This window comes from Brassica oleracea, chromosome C4 (genome assembly GCF_000695525.1).
Source record: "Brassica oleracea var. oleracea cultivar TO1000 chromosome C4, BOL, whole genome shotgun sequence".
Taxonomy (NCBI): domain Eukaryota; kingdom Viridiplantae; phylum Streptophyta; class Magnoliopsida; order Brassicales; family Brassicaceae; genus Brassica; species Brassica oleracea.
In genome coordinates this window covers 41803327-41827616 of record NC_027751.1, presented here as the reverse complement: position 1 = coordinate 41827616, position 24290 = coordinate 41803327, and the positions used below count along the sequence as shown (strand labels likewise).

General features: G+C 35.6%; 1 protein-coding gene and 1 long non-coding RNA gene across 6 annotated transcripts; both read right to left on the bottom strand.

Annotated features, from left to right (window-relative positions):
* Positions 1-2505: 2505 nt before the first annotated feature.
* Positions 2506-3553, bottom strand: LOC106341375. The gene is made up of 3 exons (XR_001269621.1): positions 3340-3553; positions 2957-3149; positions 2506-2821 (listed from the first exon to the last, which is right to left on the bottom strand). It is a non-coding gene; the product is annotated as an uncharacterized LOC106341375 (long non-coding RNA).
* Positions 3554-8131: 4578 nt separating this feature from the next.
* Positions 8132-14568, bottom strand: LOC106342135 (histone-lysine N-methyltransferase SUVR5). Of its 5 annotated transcripts, none has more exons than XM_013780978.1 (12): positions 14379-14568; positions 12992-13341; positions 12609-12911; positions 12425-12535; positions 12239-12349; positions 9601-12162; positions 9370-9531; positions 9174-9290; positions 8996-9099; positions 8775-8912; positions 8467-8554; positions 8132-8383 (listed from the first exon to the last, which is right to left on the bottom strand). In XM_013780978.1, the coding sequence occupies exons 2-12, from the start codon at positions 13277-13279 to the stop codon at positions 8267-8269; spliced, it is 4101 nt and encodes a 1366-aa protein (XP_013636432.1). In that variant the 5' UTR covers positions 13280-13341; positions 14379-14568; the 3' UTR covers positions 8132-8266. The 5 variants fall into 5 exon arrangements, with proteins under 5 accessions (XP_013636432.1, XP_013636433.1, XP_013636435.1 ...); XM_013780979.1 differs by having other exon boundaries at positions 14440-14568; XM_013780981.1 differs by lacking the exon at positions 14379-14568 and adding an exon at positions 14199-14324.
* Between the last annotated feature and the right edge of the window lie 9722 nt (positions 14569-24290).

The following is a 24290-nucleotide window of genomic DNA, read 5'->3' as shown; positions in this document are numbered from 1 at the left end:
ACCCGAGCGGATGAGCAGGTATTGATTTTTACCTTTTTATAAATTAATATTTATTTTTTATAATTAGTGTTATACTCCTTCTGTTCCTAAAAGTAAGATTTTCTAAACTGTTCACGCTTATTAAGAATTTAATAAATGTTTATAACTTTTTTTTTTACCTTTTTATACACTTTCCAATAACTTTTCACCAATGAAATTTAATCAATTCAAATATTTTCATTTAATGTTTCTTAAAAGCATAAAAAGTTCCTTAAACATATAAAAAATCTATCTTTGTGGAACAAGTAAAAAATCTAAAACATCTTACTTTCGAGAACGGATGAGCGTAACATAACTAATTGTATTGATAAAACCTGGACTGGATAGGGTAATATGGTGATTTTTGGTACAAATATTTGAACATGTTTCAAATACATTTGTTACTTAGATATTTTTAGGTTTCTATACATAATTGAACTCATCCAGACCCAGAAGAACCCAACTCAAAATCCACACATAAATTTATAATATTCAAGCAGACCTAATTTCAAAAAAAAAATACCTGAAAAGAATAACACGTACCTAAATGGATAGCCAATATTCATGCCTAACTGATTTTATAAACTAATAAAAATGAATATTACTATGTATTTGGCTAAATTGAGTGAAATATAAAGATTTTTTATGTAGTAAAATATTTATATGGAAAATTAAGTGACAATAAATGTAATACATTTTTATTATTTTGATTTAAGTTATTATTTTATTCACAAAACATATCTTTGATTTATGTTTTTTGTTACGTAATTTTCTACCGATTGAAACTAAAAAAAAGGTTTAGTAAAACAAACTAAATCGAACGCTTAACCATATGCAAAACCCAGTTATTTTACATATTTAATTTTATAATTGGCACAAAATTAATGTTGATTAACTAATAAATAAAAATCTGCACTATTATTATTATGGTAATATAATTAATGATGTGATGTATTGTTAAGGTAATATAATTAATGAAATTGTTAAATTGGGTGAAATATGAAAAGATAATTAATGTAGTTATAGTAAAATTACTAAAAAGACATTATATTTTTTTTATTGATATCCATGTTTTCAAACAATTATCATTTATATTGTTATCTATGTTTTTCAACAATACTAAAAAATATTTCAATTTTAATAATATAGATATGCAAGCGTAAACCTATGTTCTATGTATGTGTGCCACAGTGTGTTGTATAAATATTGCATGGGTTTAGCACGCAAGATAGATTTTTATGGCATACACACATACAAGTAACAATTTGATATACAATAACTTTACGGTATGTGTTCTTTAGTCGGAAAAAAAAACTTTGCAGTATGTTTTTCTTAGACTATAGTTTTGGGGGTTAGAAAAGTAAACATATCTTAAATTGATTGGAGTAGATACCAACACCCTGAAATTTTCTTAGGTAGGGGTCATTTATAGAGTAATTGTAATGGGTTTGGGCCCATTGTATCACGGAATTTAGCGATCGTGAATCCGATAACTACCCATTACACAATCATATCTTGAGTGAGTTACCATAAAAGACACATTTGTCTTTTTCCTTTCATAAAAAAACACATTGTACTTGCAGCACACAATTCATCAAAACCAAGACTTTTTTTTGACCATTATAGCTTCATGTGTAATCAACAAAAGAAAGAACTAGTTACTTTTTTCTTGTTACTTAAATTAGGAAAATAATTCGGCTATTAATGTTTCTCCAAACCGAGATGCCCTCTGTCTATGTCGCAGACTTCACTCAATTTATCTTCTTCGGGGGTCTTCTCGCCTTCGACTGCAACTCGTCACGATCAAGCTTGGTGGCTTCTCTCCCGTTACAATCGCCAGCCACTGTACTCCAACAACTCTCCACCGCAATTCTCCTCAGTCGTGTATGCTTCGTATGCTTCCTTATTCACCTGTCTCGAGCTCTCTCTTCTCCGCTGCAGCTCATCGTAATCTGTCTCGGGCCACCAAACCATCTCCGTCATTTGCTCTGCCGACGGTGTTATGATTGGATTCAAGCCTTGTCGTGCTCGTTATCGATGTCTTTGTCTCGTCACATAAGATATCGAACAACAATGGTGGATTTTCGATTATTTTCAGATCTAGTCCTTCAGTTTTTAATTCCTTTCAATTGGGCTCAAAACTTTTATTTGCAGAAATGCCCTCTTAAATTACAAAACTTTCAGCGGTGCAGTTTAAACCTCTTTTTAATTTTATTTGTCTAGTGCTACCTCACAATCCTCAAATTATAGTTTTTTATCAATAAAAAGACAACAACTATGTTCTTATAATAAATGTATCTCTCTTTTATCAATCATGAATAAAATGAAGAAGTTGGAACAAGAGATTGGAGACAGGTTTTTGTGACAATTTTGTATGGATACGTCTTTGTGGTTATGTGTACATTAGAATTGTGGACATACAAGTTATGGACATTGTTTTGTGGATATGGATTGCTTCTAACAGATTTGAGCCTCATTCAGAAACAATTAGAGCGTGTCACTCTAGCACCAACACATCCACAAATTGCTTCAACTTCCTCCACTAGAGAATCACAAGATAAAATATTGAATTCAACACTATCAAACTTGAGCAAGATAAAATATTGAATTCGTGTTGACGAAGTGATGTGGTTAACATCATGTTAGCAGTGACCACGAACGTAACACCATCGAGATTGTTGGTGAAACCAATGAGATCTCTCGTCTTGCTCAACACCTTTTCGTCCAACACTACATACTGCTTCTTGGTCTCGATCTTTGTACTTATCGTAGACAAAAGGCACCGTGAAGAGCAGGACAAGAGCTGCTACAGGAGACAAGAGGTTTGTTTAGTCAGAGACTCAACCATTAATTTTCCCTCCCAGTCTCCCTGACAGAGACTCAACCTTTAATAATCGAGAAAAAGACCTACATCAAAGCTGATTAATGATCAACTTACTTATTGATGAACATGGTGTCATTAGACCAGAGAAACAGCACAGCGAGAACAACAATCACGACATGGCAGAGCAGAGTGCTAATTAAGGTAGTACTCCATTAACTCTAAGAGAACCCAAGCAGCTGTAGCACCACCGAGTACACCACCAGACATCTTCTTGTTCTTCCACATGAATATATCAGTCGCTGGCTCGCTGCAAATAGGACTAGAATCGAATCAAATGAAACATTACATACACTACATATTGAATCACTCAACATTAAATCAACAAGTATACTACAAATCCAGATTCAAATCACAAAACTTCAACAAGTAAATCTCCATCTTAAGAAAGCTTCTAGGTTCTATAATTCATATGAAAGCAAGACCAGATCGGAGCTAACATATGTTTTCCACGGCCGAGAACCTTGTGCACATGCTTCTCCCTTCCGAACAAGCCGTAAGCTTTCGATTCCACAGCTGAGGGAGAGTTCGAAGACTTCTTGTTCTTGTCGTCGTCACTTACCACCATGGTGGATCCTTGAAATGGACTTTTCAAAGGTCCAAGGTTCAAATCAAAGTAGTATTTTAAATGTCAATTCATTTCTAAGTGTTTCAATTCAAAGAGAATTCATGTTCATACTTAAACTAAGTGCATTCAATGTAATGAAGTGATTTGATCAAGGTAGCAAGATTCTAACACAATTAACTAGCAAATTTCAAGCAAATGGATAAAGGAGAAATCATGGGTGTAAGAATTTGATTTCAGATGACTAAGATTTAATCTAAAATGACAAAGTTTCAATCAACACATTTTCCTAGGTCTAGATAACAATTCTAAGCAAGTTCTTTGTCAAGACAAAAGCTCATTTACTCTCATTGATCAAAAATCAAATTCATTTGGTTTGTGTCAATCATGCAATTATTAAGAACAGATCATTCAACTTTCTAAACTCCCCTAACATTAAATGCCTTTGGTAGGGTAAGCTAAGAGCATGTTGAGTTGGCTCAGACATTTCATCGAACACCTCTCGGGCAATGAAATGTCTAGATTTCTAATCTAAAATGGCCAACTCTAGATTAGCATTAGGATCACTCAATCAAGCAAGAAAACATATTAATCTACTCTAAACATTCTGGATCATCACTTAATCATCCTAATCATCCTAACCCATGAATCCAAAGATGACTATTCACTAATCATTTTAATCACACTTAAACCCATGATAGATGAAAGCATAATCAAAATAGAAGAAGAGATAATCACAAGTAAACAAGAGAATGGAAGTACTAATTGCATAAACTCCAAAGATCCCCCAAAGGTTTCAGTGTTTTACAATGGATAAAAGGATGTCCTTTCTTAACCAAGACAAAGACTATTTATACTAGGAGGTTAAAAACACGAAATCACTTTAGGTTAAGTGACTGCAGCGGCCTTGTTTAAAACCTCTAGGAGCAACCGTTAGTAAGGGGAGTGTAGCGGCCTTCATCCTGGTCGCTATAGTCACTGCTGGGAGCTTCTTCTTCGTCTTCTTCTTCGTCTTCAGAACATGTATAGCGGCCTAGGTAGGGCCCGCTAGGAGAGACCGCTAGATTCTTCTGACTCTCGCGGTGTGGGTTTGGCCGCTGATTCTGACCGCTGTGCCCTGGATTAAATGGAATTGATTGGAGTTTCCTCGGGTTTTCTCTGTCTTTCTCCAGCGGCCAAGGTAGAGGCCGCTAGAGGTGGCCGCTGTGGAGCTGTTGTTTTAGCTGTCTTGGCAGAGACCGCTAGCCAGGCCGCCAGTACATTCCTGCGACCACAATCTCTCCATTTTGCTCCATTTCACCCGAATACCTGCTCCAAAGGTTCCACAATGCAAATGCAGATGCATGGACACTAAATGCACTTAATTGTATGCAAGATGAACCCAAAACAAGAGAAATGATAGGGTTAAGCTATGAAAATCAGTTGATATCAATCCTCTCCAATTCATATCCATGTATATAACATCTTCACGACCTTGGCCTAAGAAACAAAGTGGGGGCAAAACAACATATCTATGTCAAAAACAGAACAGACTAAACCAAAGGATCTATAACTTCTTCAACCAAGACAAAATCGCGATACAAACCCATACCTTTTCGCGTGATGGGCCGGATTTTCTGCATATGGAACCGCGATTCTCATCCATAGTTGTTTCGGAAGGTGCAGCTGATTTCACCATTACGGAACCTGGCTTTGCGAATTATAGACTAATGATTTCTTGCTATTAGGTCGCCATGGATGGAAGAGAAGGAATCGAAAGAAAAACGTGATTAGGGGTTACAGATTGAGAAAGTGGACCAGTGTTTGTTTTTAAGAAATTGGTAAAAAATAATAATTAATGTGATTTTGGTCAGCTTAGTAACGAGAAAGAGAAGTGTAGTTAAAGGGTATATATGTCAATCAACATAGAGGAAGTGTGTGCCAAGCACATTGTGTCTTTTAGAGTAAATTGAAAGACATAATGTATCTTTAGGCATAATTTTTTTCTCATATCTTATGATAGGTTAAATAATAGGTTTCCTTTTAATTTTTAAAATATTTGACAACACACATAATTGCGTATGAACGAACACATATACCTAAGTCTTGGACTTCATTTATTTTTGGTAGTTTTCCAAGAAATTGAGTGAATTAGTGGTTAATTTCCGGTCAATATTATTTGAAATTGATGCATGATAATTCTTTTTTTGATAACAAACAGTTATCTATTGCTGAAGCTTGATGTAGTCTACATAAACATGCCAGAATAGAACAACCAATAAAATAAAATTTTCTATGAAATGACTTTGCAGTCCGCTGAAGAATATGTATTGTCTCCAATTCTGTTACGAAGGTTCGACGAGTTTGAGGCTCTTAATTTATCATTGCAATCAGGTTATTGCAATAGGTCGAATGCTAGAGTATATTTTACATAGTCCATTTCAGTATTTTCACTTTTGTGTATAAAAAAAGACTCGTCGTTTTAAGTTCTTCATCCCCATAAATTGAATCTTTCACGGACTTTCTATTCAAACTCATCCGCAACCAGTGAGCTGAGATATAAGGGTTCATGAACCATTCACCATATAGATATTATCCAAAATTAAAATTTGTGGTTCCTCCATGCAATGTTCCTGTGGTGACGAGGATATTGTCTCATTGATACATGATAATTTTGAATGTTAATTATCGTACGATTAATTAATATTGCTAACTATTGTTAATTTTAACAACCAACTAAGATATTATGCACTAAACTATCTTACCAATTGATACAAACTAGCATACCGGTTCTTACATATTGTTATGAGATATATGCTGGTCGACATAATTATAAAATAAATACGTTATATTATATGTGACCATGAATATAGTTTGTCCTATTCTGATTCGGTTGAAATTAATGATTTTTTAATTTTTTTAATAAATACTCCCTCCAATTTTTATTATTATATGATGTTTTGAGATTTGACATATATTAATAAAATATTAAATTTTATATATTTCTAGATAAAAACACCATTAATTATCTAACTAGCTATATTTCAAATACTAGATAATCTGCAGAATATTAAAAGTAATATCGTAAAAAGATTAATATATTTTACATTGAAAAATGAAAACGACATGTAATTTAAAACAATCTTTTTATAAATGTCATATATTAAGAAATAGAAAGAGTAGTTCTTTTTTATTGACAAATACGTGCTTGTCGACCTAGTTGTCATTGTTACATCACTACGTGCTGGTCGACATAGTTAGAGTATGATTATCGAAAGTTTTTTAGGATGGAGTTCTTAGCGAAATATAAAAATCCGTCTCTTAACTTTTAATTAAAAAAATCAAGAACCGGCTTTTAAATAAGATATTTAATTTATTTAGTTAAAAGTTAAGAGACAAATTCTTATATTCCGCTAAGAACCTCACTCTAAGAATCTCTCAATAATGGTGCTCTTACGATAACTATACAATAAATGCTATAGAGTTACATAATAGAATGATTGGAGAACAGTGAAGGTACACTATCGTTTGAATAATTAATTTTTGAGGATATGTCGTATTAGAGGTGAGCATTCGGATACCCATTCGGGTTCGGTTCGGATCTATTTGGATTTCGAGTTTTTGGGGTCAAAGATTTCAGTCTCTTTCGGTTATTTTTAAATTTCGGTTCGGATCTTTGTGGGTTCAGATAACCCATTTAAATGATTTTTAAAATTTTAAAATTCATTATATAGTAAAATAATATATTGCATATAAATTTGAATAACATATGTATACTTACCATATAAATTGGTTTGGTTTGAATATTTTGATAGAGAACCAATAGATATTTCAAATATTTTTTATGTTTTGAGTGTATTTTAACTATTTTAGACATTTAATTTTTACTATTTCTATATATTTTCAAGTATATATTTTGGATGGTTTTTTAATAGGAGAAATTAGGTGAATAAGAGGGGAGGGAAATGTTTATGATTGGGAGGGGGGGAAGGAGGGGAAATAGGGTATGGAGTTAATTTTCTTAGATTTGGTGGGTAGAGAGCACAAATTTTCTTTTTAATATACATTAAATCTAAAATTAATAATATATAAATCTACTTCGGATACATTCGGGTACCCAAAATATTTCGGTTCAGATCATGTTCGATTTCGGTTTTTTAGATACCAAGATTTTGAACCCATTCGGATATTTAATTAATTTCAGTTCAGATTCGTTACTACTTTTTCGGATCGGGTTCGGTTTTTTTGCCCAGCCTATGCCATATCTTTCTATTGTCTATCTCCATGTCATGTGAAGTGTGGCCTCATAGGTAGATAATACAAATCTTACATAATCATCCCATGAAATGTTGACGAGAAGGTAAAAAAGCACCTACTAATCTCAGTGATTATTGCATTTTTTAATTTCATCGTTGAAGTTTCAGATCTTATGCCTATTATCTCAAGCGTGTGTGAAATCAGTTTTAAAGATGGGTTATGCTACTATGAGCTTCTTAAAAAACCAAAAAGATAACAAATCCTTTAGCAAAAAAAGAAAAGAAGATAACAAATCCATTGATGACTTGGGTAAGAAGAAACACTCAATCTTTGATATATTCAGTTTGGTTTTGAATGAACACATGAATCAAAACTTTTCTTTTGGTTCTTCACGATAGAGAAAGGAGAAATCAGCATTTGACTATGAATACTGAAAAAAAAACTTGCAGAATCAAATAGTCCGAAGCTGTCTAAAGATTCAAATGGGAAATAAAAAAAAAAGTAAAATCTTGTAAGAAGTTACTGAAACAAATCTGCAAAGAATTGAACCTATTAAAAACCAAAATCTAAAAGAAACAACCTCTGCAGTATGTAGCTCTACAATGGCATGGATGTCCATTTTCTTGTCCAGATGTTAACGGTCTGCGTCCATAGTCTCGCGTGATCTCATCTCCTGCAGCTATCTGTTAAGGGGAAAAAGATCAATTAAGGTCCAACAGTTTAGAAACTTCTTTCAAGCAAATAGAGAAGAGGACGAGAGTTTTACATCTGTACTGGCGTATAAACCGATATGAGCAAGAGAGGACTCCATGCTTTCCACAACAACTTGGTACGTTACAAGATTCGGAGAGCAGCTAGAAATGAAAATAAATAAAGATTAAAATCAGAAGTCATGTTTTCTAGGTGGGAGTTTACCCACGCCGCCTGGTTACGCAGATGGGTAAATAAAAGTGGTATGTTTCGAACCCGGGGCGCTTAGCACCTTTCCGAGTCCGCCATACCACCCGACCACACATGGTTATCAGAAGTCATGTTGTAGAATGATGCAAAAGAATTGGTAGACTTCAGACTCACCTGTGGTTGATGAATCGAGAGACGTTTCCATGAGTAGTAGCATCAATAACAAAATCAGTCTCTCCTTCAATTAATCTACCAATGTCGTTGATGTTAGCATCAACATCATGTATGTAGCTGCAACCATCTTCTCCATACCTATGGTTATCAAAAGCAGGAGTTTAACTTCAGTTCCAAGCAAGAAGACAAACATGGGAGAAGATTAAGAAAAAGCTATGTACTGAGTTCGTCTCTTGTTTGCTTCTTGCTGATCAAGAACTTCTCCAATGTATTCGCAGACGAATGTGCCACGTAGTATATGCTCACAAGCTCGTACTCCCCATCCCTGTGTCGATCAATCAGTCATGGATACTGGAACTGAAGCCAAGACGGATAGATAAACAAAGGATGATGACTCACCTTGCTTTCTGTCCTAAAAACTTCAAGTTTAGTGCGTATTCCGTTTTGCAGAACACGATTATGACATGTTCTAGAGCATCCACAGAGCTCATTGCATTCATAAACAGGATAACCCTCCTACAACATTGCCAGGAACAATCATTAGTTGAACCACATGTAGTGGATACGATATTAACAAGATCTAAAAAAAAACTACCTCCAGAATGATCCGTTCTTTGTCATCATATGGGAATCTACACCTCATGGACTTCCCATATATGTCTCTAGATTCCTCAAAATCGTTACCGAAAAGGTACACGTGATCACAAGTCACAGGCGAGCACACTGAACCAGGACAGCCACACCTTAGTTGCAGTTTCTGCATGGACAGACAAACAAACAATGTTACAACAGAGAAGACACAATCTTGTTTCAGATTTAGGATTACCTCCTTTGCAAGATCCACTGAAGGATTAAGCATTGGTTTCGTAATATAAGTAAAACATTCCCATGGCTTCTTCTCACACTGCTTCAAAAGATCCTCATCCACCACGCAAGATACCGGAACTGGTTCCTTACCAAAGCTTATGTCACTGCACAGAACATTGGTCTTTCCCAAAGGTCTCTTAGTAAAATGATGAGCCTCCATGATACAATGACACTCGTCCACTTCCAAACCGTTATCAGAAGCTTCTCCGCCGTCTTCAGCTATCATGGATCGATCGTTCTCTTGTCTTGGGATCAAGGGAGATAGAAGATTTGGTTCTTTAGAAGGCTTGCATCCGTTAGAGCATATGTAACCTTCCAGATGCCATATCAATTGCACACCATGCTCGCCGCAGAGCTTCGCCGCCTTGAGATAGACCCTCTCAGGCAAAACACCGAACTTAGCCTCCATAGAGTTCTCAAGGCTCACCTTACAGCAAGCTGAGCGAGCAGCAGACAAGATATCTTGGTTATTAGGACGAAGTTTGGCTTTCTTAATCTTCGAGAACAAGATGTTGGAAACCAAAGAGCAATGAGCATCATCATCTGCCGATCTATCGAAGTTCGTACTATCACTAGGAGGCGGTGATGATTCAGTTTTTGATTTAGTAGAATCTTGCATTATCCTCCTCTTCATGTTCACACCAGCTCGGTTTCTAATCCTACTATACGAGACAGCTCCGAGACTCTTCTTGAACTTATTCGGACGGCTTAGCCTACCAGACTTCATCCTGTAGGTACTATTAAACCTTAACCCCTTTTTCGGACCACGAGAGGTAACTAGTCCTCCCATGTGTTCTGCCTGATGGTGACGGCCAAGGTCAGGTAATAAATTGAATTTCAACCCGCAGAACTTGCATACATATCTATGTACACCACCACTTGTGCTCTCTATGTTTTGGCTCGCAACGATCTGTGAGTTACTTGCTTCAGGGTTTTGAGACTCAGAAGCAACTGTTAGCGTCTTGCATTCAGAAGGATGAACGGCTTGAACATGTACCAGCAACTGTTCTTTATCTCCAAAGTTGCTGCCGCAAGGTATACACTGAAGAAGCATGCACTTCTCCGCGAACTGCACGTGATGTCTCTCCTCCACGTGAGCTTCCAGAAGCTTTGGCTTCACAAAAGAATCTAAACAAATAGCGCAAGCGAATCCAACGAACGACCATTTCTCTTCGTCTCTCGTCTCTTCTCCTTTACCATTGGTGATGGCAAGAGGAGACTCTGATGCATCTTCTTCTCCATAAGCGTTGAAACCCCATATCCTAGCTAATCTCTCCTTTTCGTGAGACACTAGCTTCATCAAGAACCTCCCAACTCCAGCATCAGCGTCTCTCGAAGCTTCTGATATCGCCCACTCAAGCTGTTGGTCCACCGGGACAGAGTTTCTTAACGACAAGAGACTTTTGAAGAGCTTGTAGAAAACATCACAAGCTTGATGCAGAGGCAGCTTCTCCTCGCGAGATGAACAGCTCCTTAGAAGATCTACAAACACTTCTTTCGATATGATCCGGCTCTTTCCGTTCCTCGCACGCTTGAGCCAGTTGGGGAGGTGCTGCTCGCAGTATAGCGTGTGCTTCGTCGCGAACTCGTTGCAAGGAACGTAGCTGTTCTCTGAGCAAGAACCGACGCATAAGTTATCCTCCTTGTTGCAATGCTCAAGCATCTCAGTGAAGCTAGTGGTGGTTCCATTGGGCACAAAAGGAGGAGGTACCACCACTACGTCTTGATATTGAGTTGCTTCTATCATCTCCGCAGCCTTTCTTTTAACCAGAAGATGAGATGAGGAGTTGTTATCAGGTGTCATCACCACCATCTCTGTGTGAGGACGGTGTTTCTTGCAGTACAACATTCCAGGTAGAGATCTGTGTTTGCATTTGGTGCCGAGAACGGTAACTCCTCCGCACATTGGTGCTTCAGCAGCAGCAGGAGACGCCTCGTTCTTTATAGCTTTGGTGGCGAAACGCGAAGCTAAATGCACACAGCAATAGATATCGCCTTCGTTCGCCCATCTCACGCACTGTCTTCCTTTTGCTTCGATGAACGCTGTGCACTGCTGACTCTTGTTTCCAGAACCAAACGGTTTCTTCACAACTGTGAGTGACAAATCATTCGTCTCTCTTGTTTTCACTAGCTGCGAACCGCTCGCTTCTACAACAATGCCATCCCACAGGTCCGTACCATTCACTGGTGTGTTCATTATCACATCTTCATCTTTCATCACCGCCACAGGAGCATTTGTGTTGTCTTGTGGGGAAGTATCAGGTTCCATCTGTGATGATGTGTTTGTTGTCTCAGCACGTCGAATCTCTAGTTTTGGTCTTTTATGGCTGGCCTGGACATCTGAGTTGAAGATGCTTTTGCTACTGTCCTCCTGTGCTGTTTCTGCAACACTACGACGAGATATCGAGAACCATTTTGTAACGTCATGCTTCCATGTTTTCCATTCTGATAATACCATTAGTTGCATCTGAAGATCAGATATGGATTTGACTTGGTTCCATTGGATACAATTGTCAAATTCCTAAACACAAACCAGATAAAGCTGACTTCGTTAAGACAAAAGAAAACGTCTGAACAATATAAGTCAGAACCGTTACCTCTTTCAGCAGCTCAACACTCTCGGCGTTCATTGCATCATTACATCTCTGTACCCATGAAGGAAACGAGTTTTCAAGCCAGTTTGGATCCATGTATCGTTGCAATATCATCTGAACAAACATAACACAAAACCAAGACATGATTACCGAAGAACTCCAAACTTAACAAGAGCAAAGAGAGCTTACACTATGAAGCTTCACAAGCATTCTTCCAAGATCTTGATAACTTGTGCTTCTTGAAGCCTCCATTGCAAACTCTTTCCAGAATATTATATCGTTACCTGACTCAACAACAACCTGCAAGATCCAAAGAGCTGAAACCAAAATGCACTCTGAAGCTTCGAATATATAAGTTTCAAGCTTTATATACCTCTGAGTGGAACTGGTCAACTATATTGAGCATTCCAATGGTAAGCTTCCTCATAATGTTGCGTCGAGCAACAGTTAAATCTTTAACCATTTTAACTCCAACTTTGTGCGACTTGTATGCAATAGGATCAGGGAACTCATAGATGGACCTAACGAGCTGCATATCTGCCCATGAGTAGTTCTTTGTATGTGGGAAAAAGATCACATAGTACTTTTTTCTATCATGAGTTGGTTTCCCTCTTAAAGTCGTCAATGGCCAATCTGCTCTCGCGCATCTGATTCCAGCTTGCCATTTCCCTCTCCACTAATAACACCAAAAACATTAAACCATTATGAACTTAAAACTCAAGAGAAAGATGATGAAAGAGTTATGATTATTAGTACCTTCACCCACAAAGCTACAGGTTCATCTTGTTGCAGCCATTTAGGCTCAGAAGGAGATGATGACTCTCCTTCCACATTATCACCACCAAGATTTTCGGTTTCTTCGTTAACTACATCGGTGGTACTATGCTTCTCTGCGTTCAAACCATCCAGCTCAGGCTTTAAAGCCGAGTCATTAACTGTTGAATCCTCAACATCAACGTCAAGTAGCATTTCATCCATTGTAAGACCACCATGAGTTTCAACTTGTTCAGCGCCTTGTGAGCTCGAACAAGACATAACTTCCATAACCACTACTTAGAGATGATGATTCACTTCTTTAAACGCAGGATTTGACCAGATTACACGCTCTGTGGATGCAAAAAACAAAAAAAAAAAAAACAAATTTAAGGACAAACAACAACAACATGACACATATCCATTGCTTTCCTAATCAATATGAATCAAAAATACTGGCAATGACCATTTTACATTTATTTGAAGGTAAGATTTTTTTTAGACATAAGAAGGTAATAGCTATGATATGAACAATGATTCTTCAGGATCAGATCTTGTCAAAGTAACTTCTGATTGGGGATGATCAATTGGCTAATACCCATAAGTTTCTACTAATAAAAATCAAGACTTGATCTAAACCCAAGAAACAGAACTGAAAATAATTACTCAAAAGGTCAAGAAAAATCAAGAATTTGAAGATTCTCAATCAAACCCAGGTGCCCAAAAATGTTAATATGCATAAAAGCCATCAAAAAAAATTTAACATTTATTCTTAAGGTCAAGTAACACAATAAACTTGTAAGCAGAGTCTAACAGACACATAAAAAATCAATGTACGGGATAAACAACAAGAACATAGGTCACATAACCATTGCTTTCCTAATCAAAATATTGACAATCATCTAGAGGTTCAGATCTTCTGAAGTAACTTCTGATTGGGGATGAACAATTGGCTAATACCCACGAGTTTCCACTAATAAAAATCAAGACTTGATCTATATACATAGAGATATATATACATAGAGATATATATATATATATATAAAGGTGGGTCCATAGATCAAAGAACCAGAAGAGAAAATAATACCAATTTTGAAGATTCTCGACCAAACCCAGGTGCCCAAAAATGTTAAAATGCACAAAAGAACCAATCTTAGATCTAATATTTTACTGTAAGGTTAAGTAACACAATAAACTTGTTAGGAGATACATGTAAACAGGCATGGCGGAATCAAAGGCTAGGTCACGGAAGATGAACCAATCCAAAAACGATAATGCGCAAAAAAGAAAAAAAGAATATATAAAGTGGATACAACATCATGTATGATAAGTATCGAAGCAAATGTTTTTAAACTAAAGATTTGGGTATCGGACATGGAAGGTCACACACCTTGTTGATCTGTAGATTCGAATTAGAGAGGTTGAATCTAAGGGGTTTTGAGATGTATAACCTTTTTTGTGTATAATAGTTCTTTTTCTTCTGGATTATCTCTAGGTCGAGGGCATCGGTATTTGGGCATGTACCATGGCCACAATGTCGAAAAAGGGAAAGATGATTTCTATGCTAGGTAGAGATAACTTTTTTCATTTTTATTATTATTGTGTGGTGGTTTATAAATCGAGTTACAAAAATAAAATAAGAGAATAATCTGTACGAAAGAAAAATATAGTATCGGACTTTTATAAATATAAACATGACCGAGTTAAATGGGGGTAGTTCTGTTATAGTTATGTTTAGCTGTAAATATTGGACTAAAATATCTCTAATAGAATTATAATATTTCATTTTTTGCCAACTAATATTTCATTTTCCTTAATAATATACTATCATCTTGTATAGTTTTTTTTGGTAACGTTAGTTTTTCAACATCCGTAAAGAATGAGGTGATTTTCTCAAATAAAACCATGAAATTATAACACTTATAATTGGCAATTGAAGTAATTACCAGAAGCACTGTTCCTAATGTTTTACTTTTCTCACTATACACATAAGATTGTTATATTGAAACAAATTATCACATCTTTAAATCATATTATTACATAGTTAGCTAGTATTTTTCTAATATAGACATTACACATATTTTTTACTGAAAAAATATTATTATGCGATTTATCTATTTTTTTGTTTTTATATAGTATAGATGCACAACATTATACTATAAGCTATATGATATCATATATTTATAAGTTTTAAATGAAATTAAACAAGATTAAGTAATAATAAAAAAAATATATGTAGAAGGTATATACACAGTCAATTTTTAAGACTTATTTTTTGAAAAATAGTAAACTGTGCAAATATTCGGATCCGTAAACCAAATCAAATAGTAAAAAACCATAACTGAACCCGATTTAACCAAGATATTTCGGTACCCACAAATATTTGAATCACAATTATATACTTAAATATATTAATTATTTATATATAACATTTATAAAATATTCAAAATGCATTAAAATATCTAAATATTATCTAAAATAGCTATAGTTAAATATCTGAAAATATCAAATACTCAAAACACCAAATATATTAGAAATACATACTTGTATTCTATTCAAATACTCAAATCGAACCAATTTCATATTAGTTTTAGATATTTAGTTATAAATTATTCATTTTTATATTTTATCTATTATTTTTATTTTTGGATTGTAAAGAGATAAGATATATTTGGATTTTTGAAAATTTTATATAATTTAAATAGATATCTAAACCTAAACCGAATCCGCGAGAAGATTATTTTCGAAAGATAAGATTATTTTTTTTACCAAACATCCTAACAGAACATAACCAAAATTTATAAATATTCAAATGTGGCTTAAATCTCTAGTTCTAATTACCCAACATCAGAAAAGACCTAAATTGAACTTGAATGGGTATTCCAACACCCGTTAAAAATAAAATAGATGAATACTGAGGAAATGCTAAAACTAAACCTTTAGAAATAAGATTATACTATTTTCAGCATTAAGTATATTTATTAATTTTTTACGATTTCAAAATGATTTTCTGTTTTTATAAATGTGTTATCGATATAGTTAAAATGAAATGTCTGTTTGAAATTTTTACAATTTTTTTATTCTTTAGTTTATTTAGTTTAAAATAGTTGTTGTTGTAATGATTTCGTTGTTTTGTGATTTAAATATTTTTGTTATCCCACTATTCAGCTCATATATCGGTTCTAAAACTGTATAATTTTGAAGTAGCAAATAGTTATTAAATTACAGAATAATTTAAAATTACTGAATAAATTTTTATAGTTAAATATTTTTGCAGGATAACGGAATATAAACTATCTAAATTAAAATTTTAACTATTTTATACAAGATTCAATTTAAATAAAACATTGATAGTTGAGCTAATTATATTACAAAACAATAAATTAAATATTTTAAAAAATATAATTCTTATTATAATTGTTGGATCCAGTTTTGGTCAATACGTTAATGGACCACGATCAAGTAAATGGGCCGCAAAGAGTTAAAGCCCATAGCGAACACTCGAGCTCCAGACGGAGACTTCGAAGATCCGGAGATCGCAGAACAGTTACGGAGATCGCGGAACGGTTGTGAGCATCACGGAGCAGCCTGTTATAAGAAGAGATCGACGCATAAGGAAAACACACGTGGAAAACCATAGAGAGAGCTACACCCATACTTCGACCTTGTTTTCATCCATCTTTAGAGTTTTTCTCTTAACGATCTCGTTGTAACGTTCGATATTGTTTTACTTCATTGTATTCGATCTTATTCATCAATAAAAGTCCATTTTTGCCTACCGGAAACTGATTATATCGTCGTGTTCTAAAGATATTGTTTCCTACATCATTTATCTTTCCTTGATTAAACTCCCGATCACTATCAAATTCTTAGTGTAGATTTTAGGATCTACAATAATTACTTAGCTTATTTTAATATATTTATAATAATACATTAACATCTTATGTTATTGAAAAGAAAATATAGGGTAAACTTACTTACTACATAACTTGTATTTAAAAAGTATTGTATTTATTTATAGTTTAAATCTTATAATTAAACAATTAAATAAAATAGAAAATTTGATTCGACAAAAAAATCTTTAACACACTTTATGCAAATATGTTTTCTCTAGTACAAAACATTTGCTATTAGCAATGAGTTTTTTTTTGTTCTGCGATGATTGGACTCTAGAAAGAAGTATTCGAACAAGTGGTTTGAAACCAATTGGATTCAAGAATTTTGAAACCAAATTCTGAAACCAGTTATTTGTATCAAATGGAGGATAAAAACAAGAATTGATTTTGATAAGACAAGAATTGGATTCAAGCATTTTGGAACCAATTATTGTATCAAATGGAGGACTTTCAACGGTCAAATCTTGCTCAAAATTTTGACAAATGATTTCTAATCTCTAAGTGGTTTGAGGTCAATCAAACATGCAGATCAAGAGATCACAATATATTGAAGACAGTTCCACCTGGTGTTGAAATGGAGAAAGCAGAAGACTTAGAGCTGTTGAAACTTAGTGATCTACCTGAGTTGCATCGAACACCCGGATGATCATATCTCTCACGAAAACTCGAGGGAAAGAGGATCAAATACTCATTCGATTGAACAAAGGTAGTCTTATTGAAACTTTGAATAATCTTATTCTAACTAGTGTTTAACTTCTGTGTGCTCACAACCATGAAGAGAACATGATAAGAGTATACATTAATAAGGTTAGTAATTATGGGGGCTGGGGTGACTCGGGTTGTGAGCACACAGAATTTAAACTTCCGTAGCCCACTCAATTGCTCGCTTATCTCTTTTTCAAAACTTCTCAAGCAGACGAATTGTTTTGCGCTCCTAACAGACACTTTGTGTATTTTACTGGATCCTTTCACGAGGACCCTGATTGGAGCAGGTGAAGAGCAAGATGGGGTTTATTTCTTCAAAGATGGCATGGCTGTGAGAGTTCATGTTGATGGCTCAGTTGTTAGATCAGTTGATCAGTTTCAGTTGCATCAAAGGCTAGGACATCCGTCGTTTTCTGTTTTGTCAGCATTACCATTGTCTTTAGTTACAAATATAACTACTGCTCATAGTCCATGTGACACTTTTTCGAACAAACCAGACTAGAGAGAATTTTTATGAAAGTTCTAATAAAACTATTGAGTGTTTTCAACTGATTCAGTGCAACGTTTGGGGACCATACATAACACGTTCATCTAGTGGAGCCCTTTATTTTCTGACCATTGTTGATGATTTTTCGTGTGCTGTCTAGACATATTTGCTACTTGAGAAGTCGGAAGTACAAACAGTCCTACAAAAATTTTGTACGATGACAAAGAAACAATTCAACAAAGAAGTGAAAACAGTTAGAAGTGACAATAGCACAGAGTTTATGTGCCTTGGAAATTTTTTTTCGAGAAAGTGGTATCCTTCATCAAACTTCATCCGTTGCTACTCTGCAACAAAATGGCCGTGTAGAACGCAAACATCGACACATCTTGAATGTGTCACGAGCGCTGCTATTTCAAGCAAGCTTACCAACAAAGTTCTGGGGTGAAGCAATTATGACGGCTGCACATCTTATAAATCGTATGCCATCAGCGGTTCTTCAGCACAAGTCACCATATGAATTCTTGTACGGCAAGCAACCATCTGATATCACTCAAATTACCCTAAAGAGTGATTTATACTCTCTCAAATAAGAGGTCGAGTTGTAGTACTTAGGGATCGAATCCACTGGGAGCTAGGGAACCAAATAAATCTAATCAAGTTGATTAAGCTAGGTTGATTATTATTAAATGTAAGAGATAGGTTTGTGAGCATATTAATTGCTCGATTGATTGATTGTAGTTTGATGGAAGGATGGTTTGCTAGACTTAGGGTTTCTATTCATGCAATCAGGATTATAGTAGTATAGAGACTAAGGTTGGATATTCTAGAACTCAAACTAAGCACTAATCTATCAAATTTCGCATGTTTAGATTATCTATTACTAGATCTAAGATCTCAACTCTCGCATATTGATCTTCAGAAAGTGTCGATCGACGCTATCAACGAGCTGTCGATCGATACACCTTTCAGACCATCGATCGATACAACTACCAAGTTGTCGACCGACAATCCTTCTAGCAAGCTTTAGTGACCAAGTTTGAACTATGTTCACTAGGTTCATAGATCAACTCTCGCCTTTCTCTAGCAATCCTATCACAATATGAATGGTTCAGGCAATAGACCATGCTCTCGCTTGCGCCTAATTATCCTAACAACATGATTCTAGTTAGCTACTCTAGAACACAAATAGTAAGTTCAATTAAATTGATGGATATCCTAACAACTTAGTAATTATATATTTTGAGCTAATCCTTCATCCTATCTGAACCCTAAACCTAACAGGTGGATCTATTCAAGCATGAAGTTGTCACAGAAAATCATAGAAAGAATAGATGAATAGAATAGATAAAAGCAATAAAGAAACCAAAGAAGTTCCAGGAGGACTCTGAAGGAGTTCCAGGAGAACTCTGAAGGAGTTCCTCCTTTCTCTCATAACCTAATAGAAACAATAGAATAAAGCTTAGCCATCAACAATGGCTTAGAAACACACATAAATAGGGTTTTAGGTCGTCCAATGGTGTTCTGGTAATTTGTGGTTGCTTCTGGGCTTCAGTTGGTCATAAAATATGCTCAGCCCATATTCTGGAATCACCATCGACCGACGGCAAGGATGCACCGTCGATCGACAGTCCTTCATCTCCTCGACAGCTTTCTCTCGTGCGGCAGACTGACTACTCTTCAGTAAAACGGGAATAACTTCGGCTACAGGATGCTGATTGACCTCAAATTGGCGTCATTGGAAAGCTAACTCGAATTTATATCTATTTTTAAGATATGGGCTCAATCTAACGGTACGAAGGTTTCCATCCATAGATAAACATCTGACACATATATGCAGTTCTGCACCTCAAAAGGCTCCAAAATCACCATATTTCTCTAGAACGTAAATACTCTAAAAAAACTCCAAAACGTAATAATTATATCTTAAAACACTTATATACCATGGATGAAAGTGGGTAAAATCCATGGTATATCACCATCCTATGACCATCTCAAAGTGTTCGGCAGTCTTTGCTCCATCGTGCGAGAGACAATGACAAGTTTAGCTCACGAAGTCGACATTGTGTCTTCGTAGGTTATCCTTCTTCTAAAAAGGATGGAAGGTTTATGATTTTGGCAAGAAAGAGTTTCTCATCTCAGGAGATGTTATCTTTCATGAAACTAAATTTCCCTTCAAGAAGTGTTCTCCGAGTCCGGATGATCCTAAATCTCTCGAGATACCAGTTCAAAACGCCAGTGATGATGACTGGCTCATACAAGAAACATCTACCTTACCAGAAAGGGGGAGTACGGAGGTTGTTAGCGTACCAGAAAGGGGGAGTTCAGATATTTCTATTCAGACATCACCTCCAGTGTGTTACCTTCTTCATCTGAAACGAATCTTGAGCAGTCCCTGCAACTTCATCGGACACGACAGTTTCAACAGAACATACAGAACAGAGCACACCTGATACTTCAGACACACCCACTCTACTTCATGAGGTCTTAGGTCGTGGACAAAGAAATCATGCTCCACCAGCTAAGTTTGCTGATTATGTTTCACACACAACAACATGTCTTGAAGAACGCCTTCTCGCTCCAGCCTGCTCTTCATCATCGTCTTCAGAAACGACTCAATGTAAAATCACTTATCCTTTAAGTCAGTATGTCACTGATCTAAACTTCTCAGAATCCCACCAAGCCTTTCTTGCTGCAGTCACTATTTGCATTGACCCGAAAAGCTATTATGAGGCGATTAAACACAAAGTTTGGCGGGATACGATGAAGGTTGAAGTTAAAGCTCATGAGGGCAGTGACACTTGGGAAGTTGCAACTCTTCCACATGGTAAAACAGCTATTGGAGCTCAATGGATTTATAAAACTAAGTACAATGCAAATGGGACTATTGAACGTCACAAAGGTCGCCAAGTTGGAATGGGAAATAGACAAGTGCATGGAAAAGATTTCGATGAAACGTTTGCGCCTGTTGTTAAAATGTGTATTGTGCGGAGTCTTCTTGGTTTAGTTGCAGCCAAGGGTTGGGAAATCCATCAGATGGATGTTCACAACGCTTTCCTTCATGGCGATTTCGATGAAGAATCCTATGATATATTAGGGAACCAAGGATATATGAACGGAAAATCCAATTCCTATGAGTTATGGTGTTTGCTATTCTTTTCTTGCTTTCTTAAAAAAAAAAGGATTTTAGTTACGTAATATTTTCTTTCAATTTGAAGGGTTATCTACTACTTCTTTCACTTCGTGACAACGAGTTTTGATATTATAGTTATGTTTTATGCTGCTGTGATTTATTTTCTTATGGTTTTGCTATTCTAAAAAAAAAAGAAAAAGAAAAAGAAAAGACGTAGCTCTTACTAAAAAGAGGACGACGTTCAGTTTCATTATTATTACTATGGATTATGAGCATGGATCATTGACGATCCGTTCATATTCACTTATGAAATATATTCAAAGTTTGTTATGGGCTTATCTCTGTTTCTAAACTCCTGAAATAGACGAATTGAGCATGGATTATGAGCATGGATCATTGATGGTCTGTTCATATTCACTTATGAAATAAGGTTAGTATTATGTTATAATCGGATTTTTTATGGGCTTCCAACTTAAAAATCAATTGGTGATTAATAGATTGACCATAACCCTTTATATATTATTAAGGTCCATTTGAATTTCCGATGTGGGATACTTATCTTTAATAGATTGTGTTTTTTCTTGTTTGATTCTGGTTTATCGGTTTATTAGCTTAGGATTATGGGGGAGCAATAAAATTTTGTCATATTTTCTTGGTTTTGTGTTGCTTCATTTTTTACGGTGGGATCTAAACTATTTTTGAGACTTGATGATCAGTGAAAGTTATTTTTTACGGTCATATTTGGTATGTATGTGTGGTGTGGATGTCCAATGCAGGTGCTTGAGAGCCATATGGATTTAGAAAAGAGAGATTGATATGTATAAGTTTGAATGCTTGAGAGCCATATGGATTTAAAAAGAGAGATTGATATGTATAAGTTTGAAGTAAATTATGTACTAGGTAAGAAACAGTACAAGACTGACGTAGATTTACTAGCGAATAACATTTATGGATTATAATTAGATTTCCTGTGTTTTTTTTTAGTAAAAAAAAAGTGTTTTCAGTTCTTTGCAGGGAACCCAAGCATTGTAAATAGTCTTTTCCAGCGCGAATTGAATCCGGGTGGCGAAAGTTACAGCTGCAACCCCTTTATCACTGGGTCAACTCGACGTTAGTTCTATCTAACATATAAATATATGTTTTTATATTTTTTATAATTTCCTTTATGGATTATAATTTAGCTACGTTGAAATTCAAAAACACCTGGTTAATGGTTGCATATTTTGCATGCAACGAATCAAAAAAAATTTATGCGAAACCATTTCTGAGCAGAAGAGAAATTAACTATATATAGAAGAAAACATGACTTTGTCAGTTTGTTGTACCTGTTTTACTTTTTACCCTCGTAGACGTTACTCTAGATCACATTTCTGTTGGATCCATTAAACCAAATGGGTTTTAATTAAAACGGTGAAAAGTAAATGATTTGGGCTATTATGTTAAACAGCCCAATAAAGCTTTAATGAAAAGATGAGGAAGAGTCTCACATCGGGGAAGAGTAGGAGAAATAAGCAATATAAATATGGTCACTCATATACCATGGCTTAAACAGCATGGAGAGAGAGGAAGGCTCTCCACACGCGGCACCGCCGTCCGGCCGGCTCGGCTCGGCATGGGTTTGGGTTTGGGTCTCTGGCCCAATAAGATTTTTTTTGGACCAAGTTAAGCTCAACGTTTTTGCCATTTCATTTCTAAAAAACAGCATGACATTTGTGTATAAACGACATGTAGTTTGTCTAAAAACGACACGAAGTTTATCTGTTCGAAATGGATCAGAACCGAGTCAACAAGAGAGAAACTTGCGGAGAAAGTTGCTCAACGTTCCACTCCGAGATCCTTGAGAGATTTTCGGAAAACGTTGGCAACAGTTTCGAAAAACCGCTCCTCGTCTCCTCTTTATATATCGACTCTCTTCCTTCTTCATTTTTTGAACGTTTTCTTACAACCAAAACCAGCAAATCCTTTAGTGTAAGTTCTAGAGAGTGTTTCGTAGAAATATTAGTTCGTAGAGGTTCTTCACGAGTGACGTGTGATAACCTATCATGGTTTTATCCTGGACTCATATTCGTACAGATCCGTCGCACTATCGGAGCGAATATTAAGAGTTAAGGAAAGAGATTCGTCTCGACTCCATACTTTTATTTTCGTTACGGTTTCGAATCGTCTATATATTTTCCTTAACATCGTTTATATTGTATCGTTTCTTTTCATCCGGTTTTCTGGCTTCTAAAATCTTAACTCTTATTTCGCTTTCTATCTAAAGCGTTTGATCGGATTGAAGAACGATCTATAAAAACGGGTTTTGGAACCGTGTTTGCGATTTGCTTTCTAGCACTTCCGCGAAACGTTTGTAATTTATCTCATAAACGGTTTGCGTTTTGCTCTGTAGCACTACCGAAAAACGTTTATTCATATACGATTCATACAAACCTGTTATGGTTTCATTCAAAAGATGTTTGCGATTTGCTATATGCTTATCCGCAAAACATTTTTATGTTCTTTGAAAACGAGTTTGCGATTTGCTTTATAGCCCTTCCGCGAAACGTTTCTTATTTGTTTCATAACGCTTTGCGGATTGCTTTCTAGCATTATCGCGAAACGTGTTTGATACATTAACAAAATGTTATTTACATGAATTGTTTTCAATAACCGCTTTCTTAAGCGAGTTTGTGAAACATTCCAATACTATAGAAAACGATTTCTGCGAACGCTTTTAAACGAGTTTGAAAAACGTTTTTCTCAACACTTATATCGATATGATTTGGTTCAAACACCAAAAATGAAAATCGATTTTAGACTATTATTTTTTGCTTAAAAATAATATGGTATTTGTTGGTTGGAGTACTAATCCGTCTTCATGTTTTCTCTACAGAAAAATGACGAACGATAACAACACCCCCATTGATGTCACAACAACTTCACTCAACGTTGCAGCCACTGATGCAACTGTGACAACCGTTGGAAACATCACAGCGTCAACCGCTGCAGCAACAACAAGCACTATCCTCCCTGCGGTAAATGCTGCAGATGAAACCACTCGTCGGAGTCTATTCGGTGCTGGTCTTTATCAGACGGGTTCAGTTT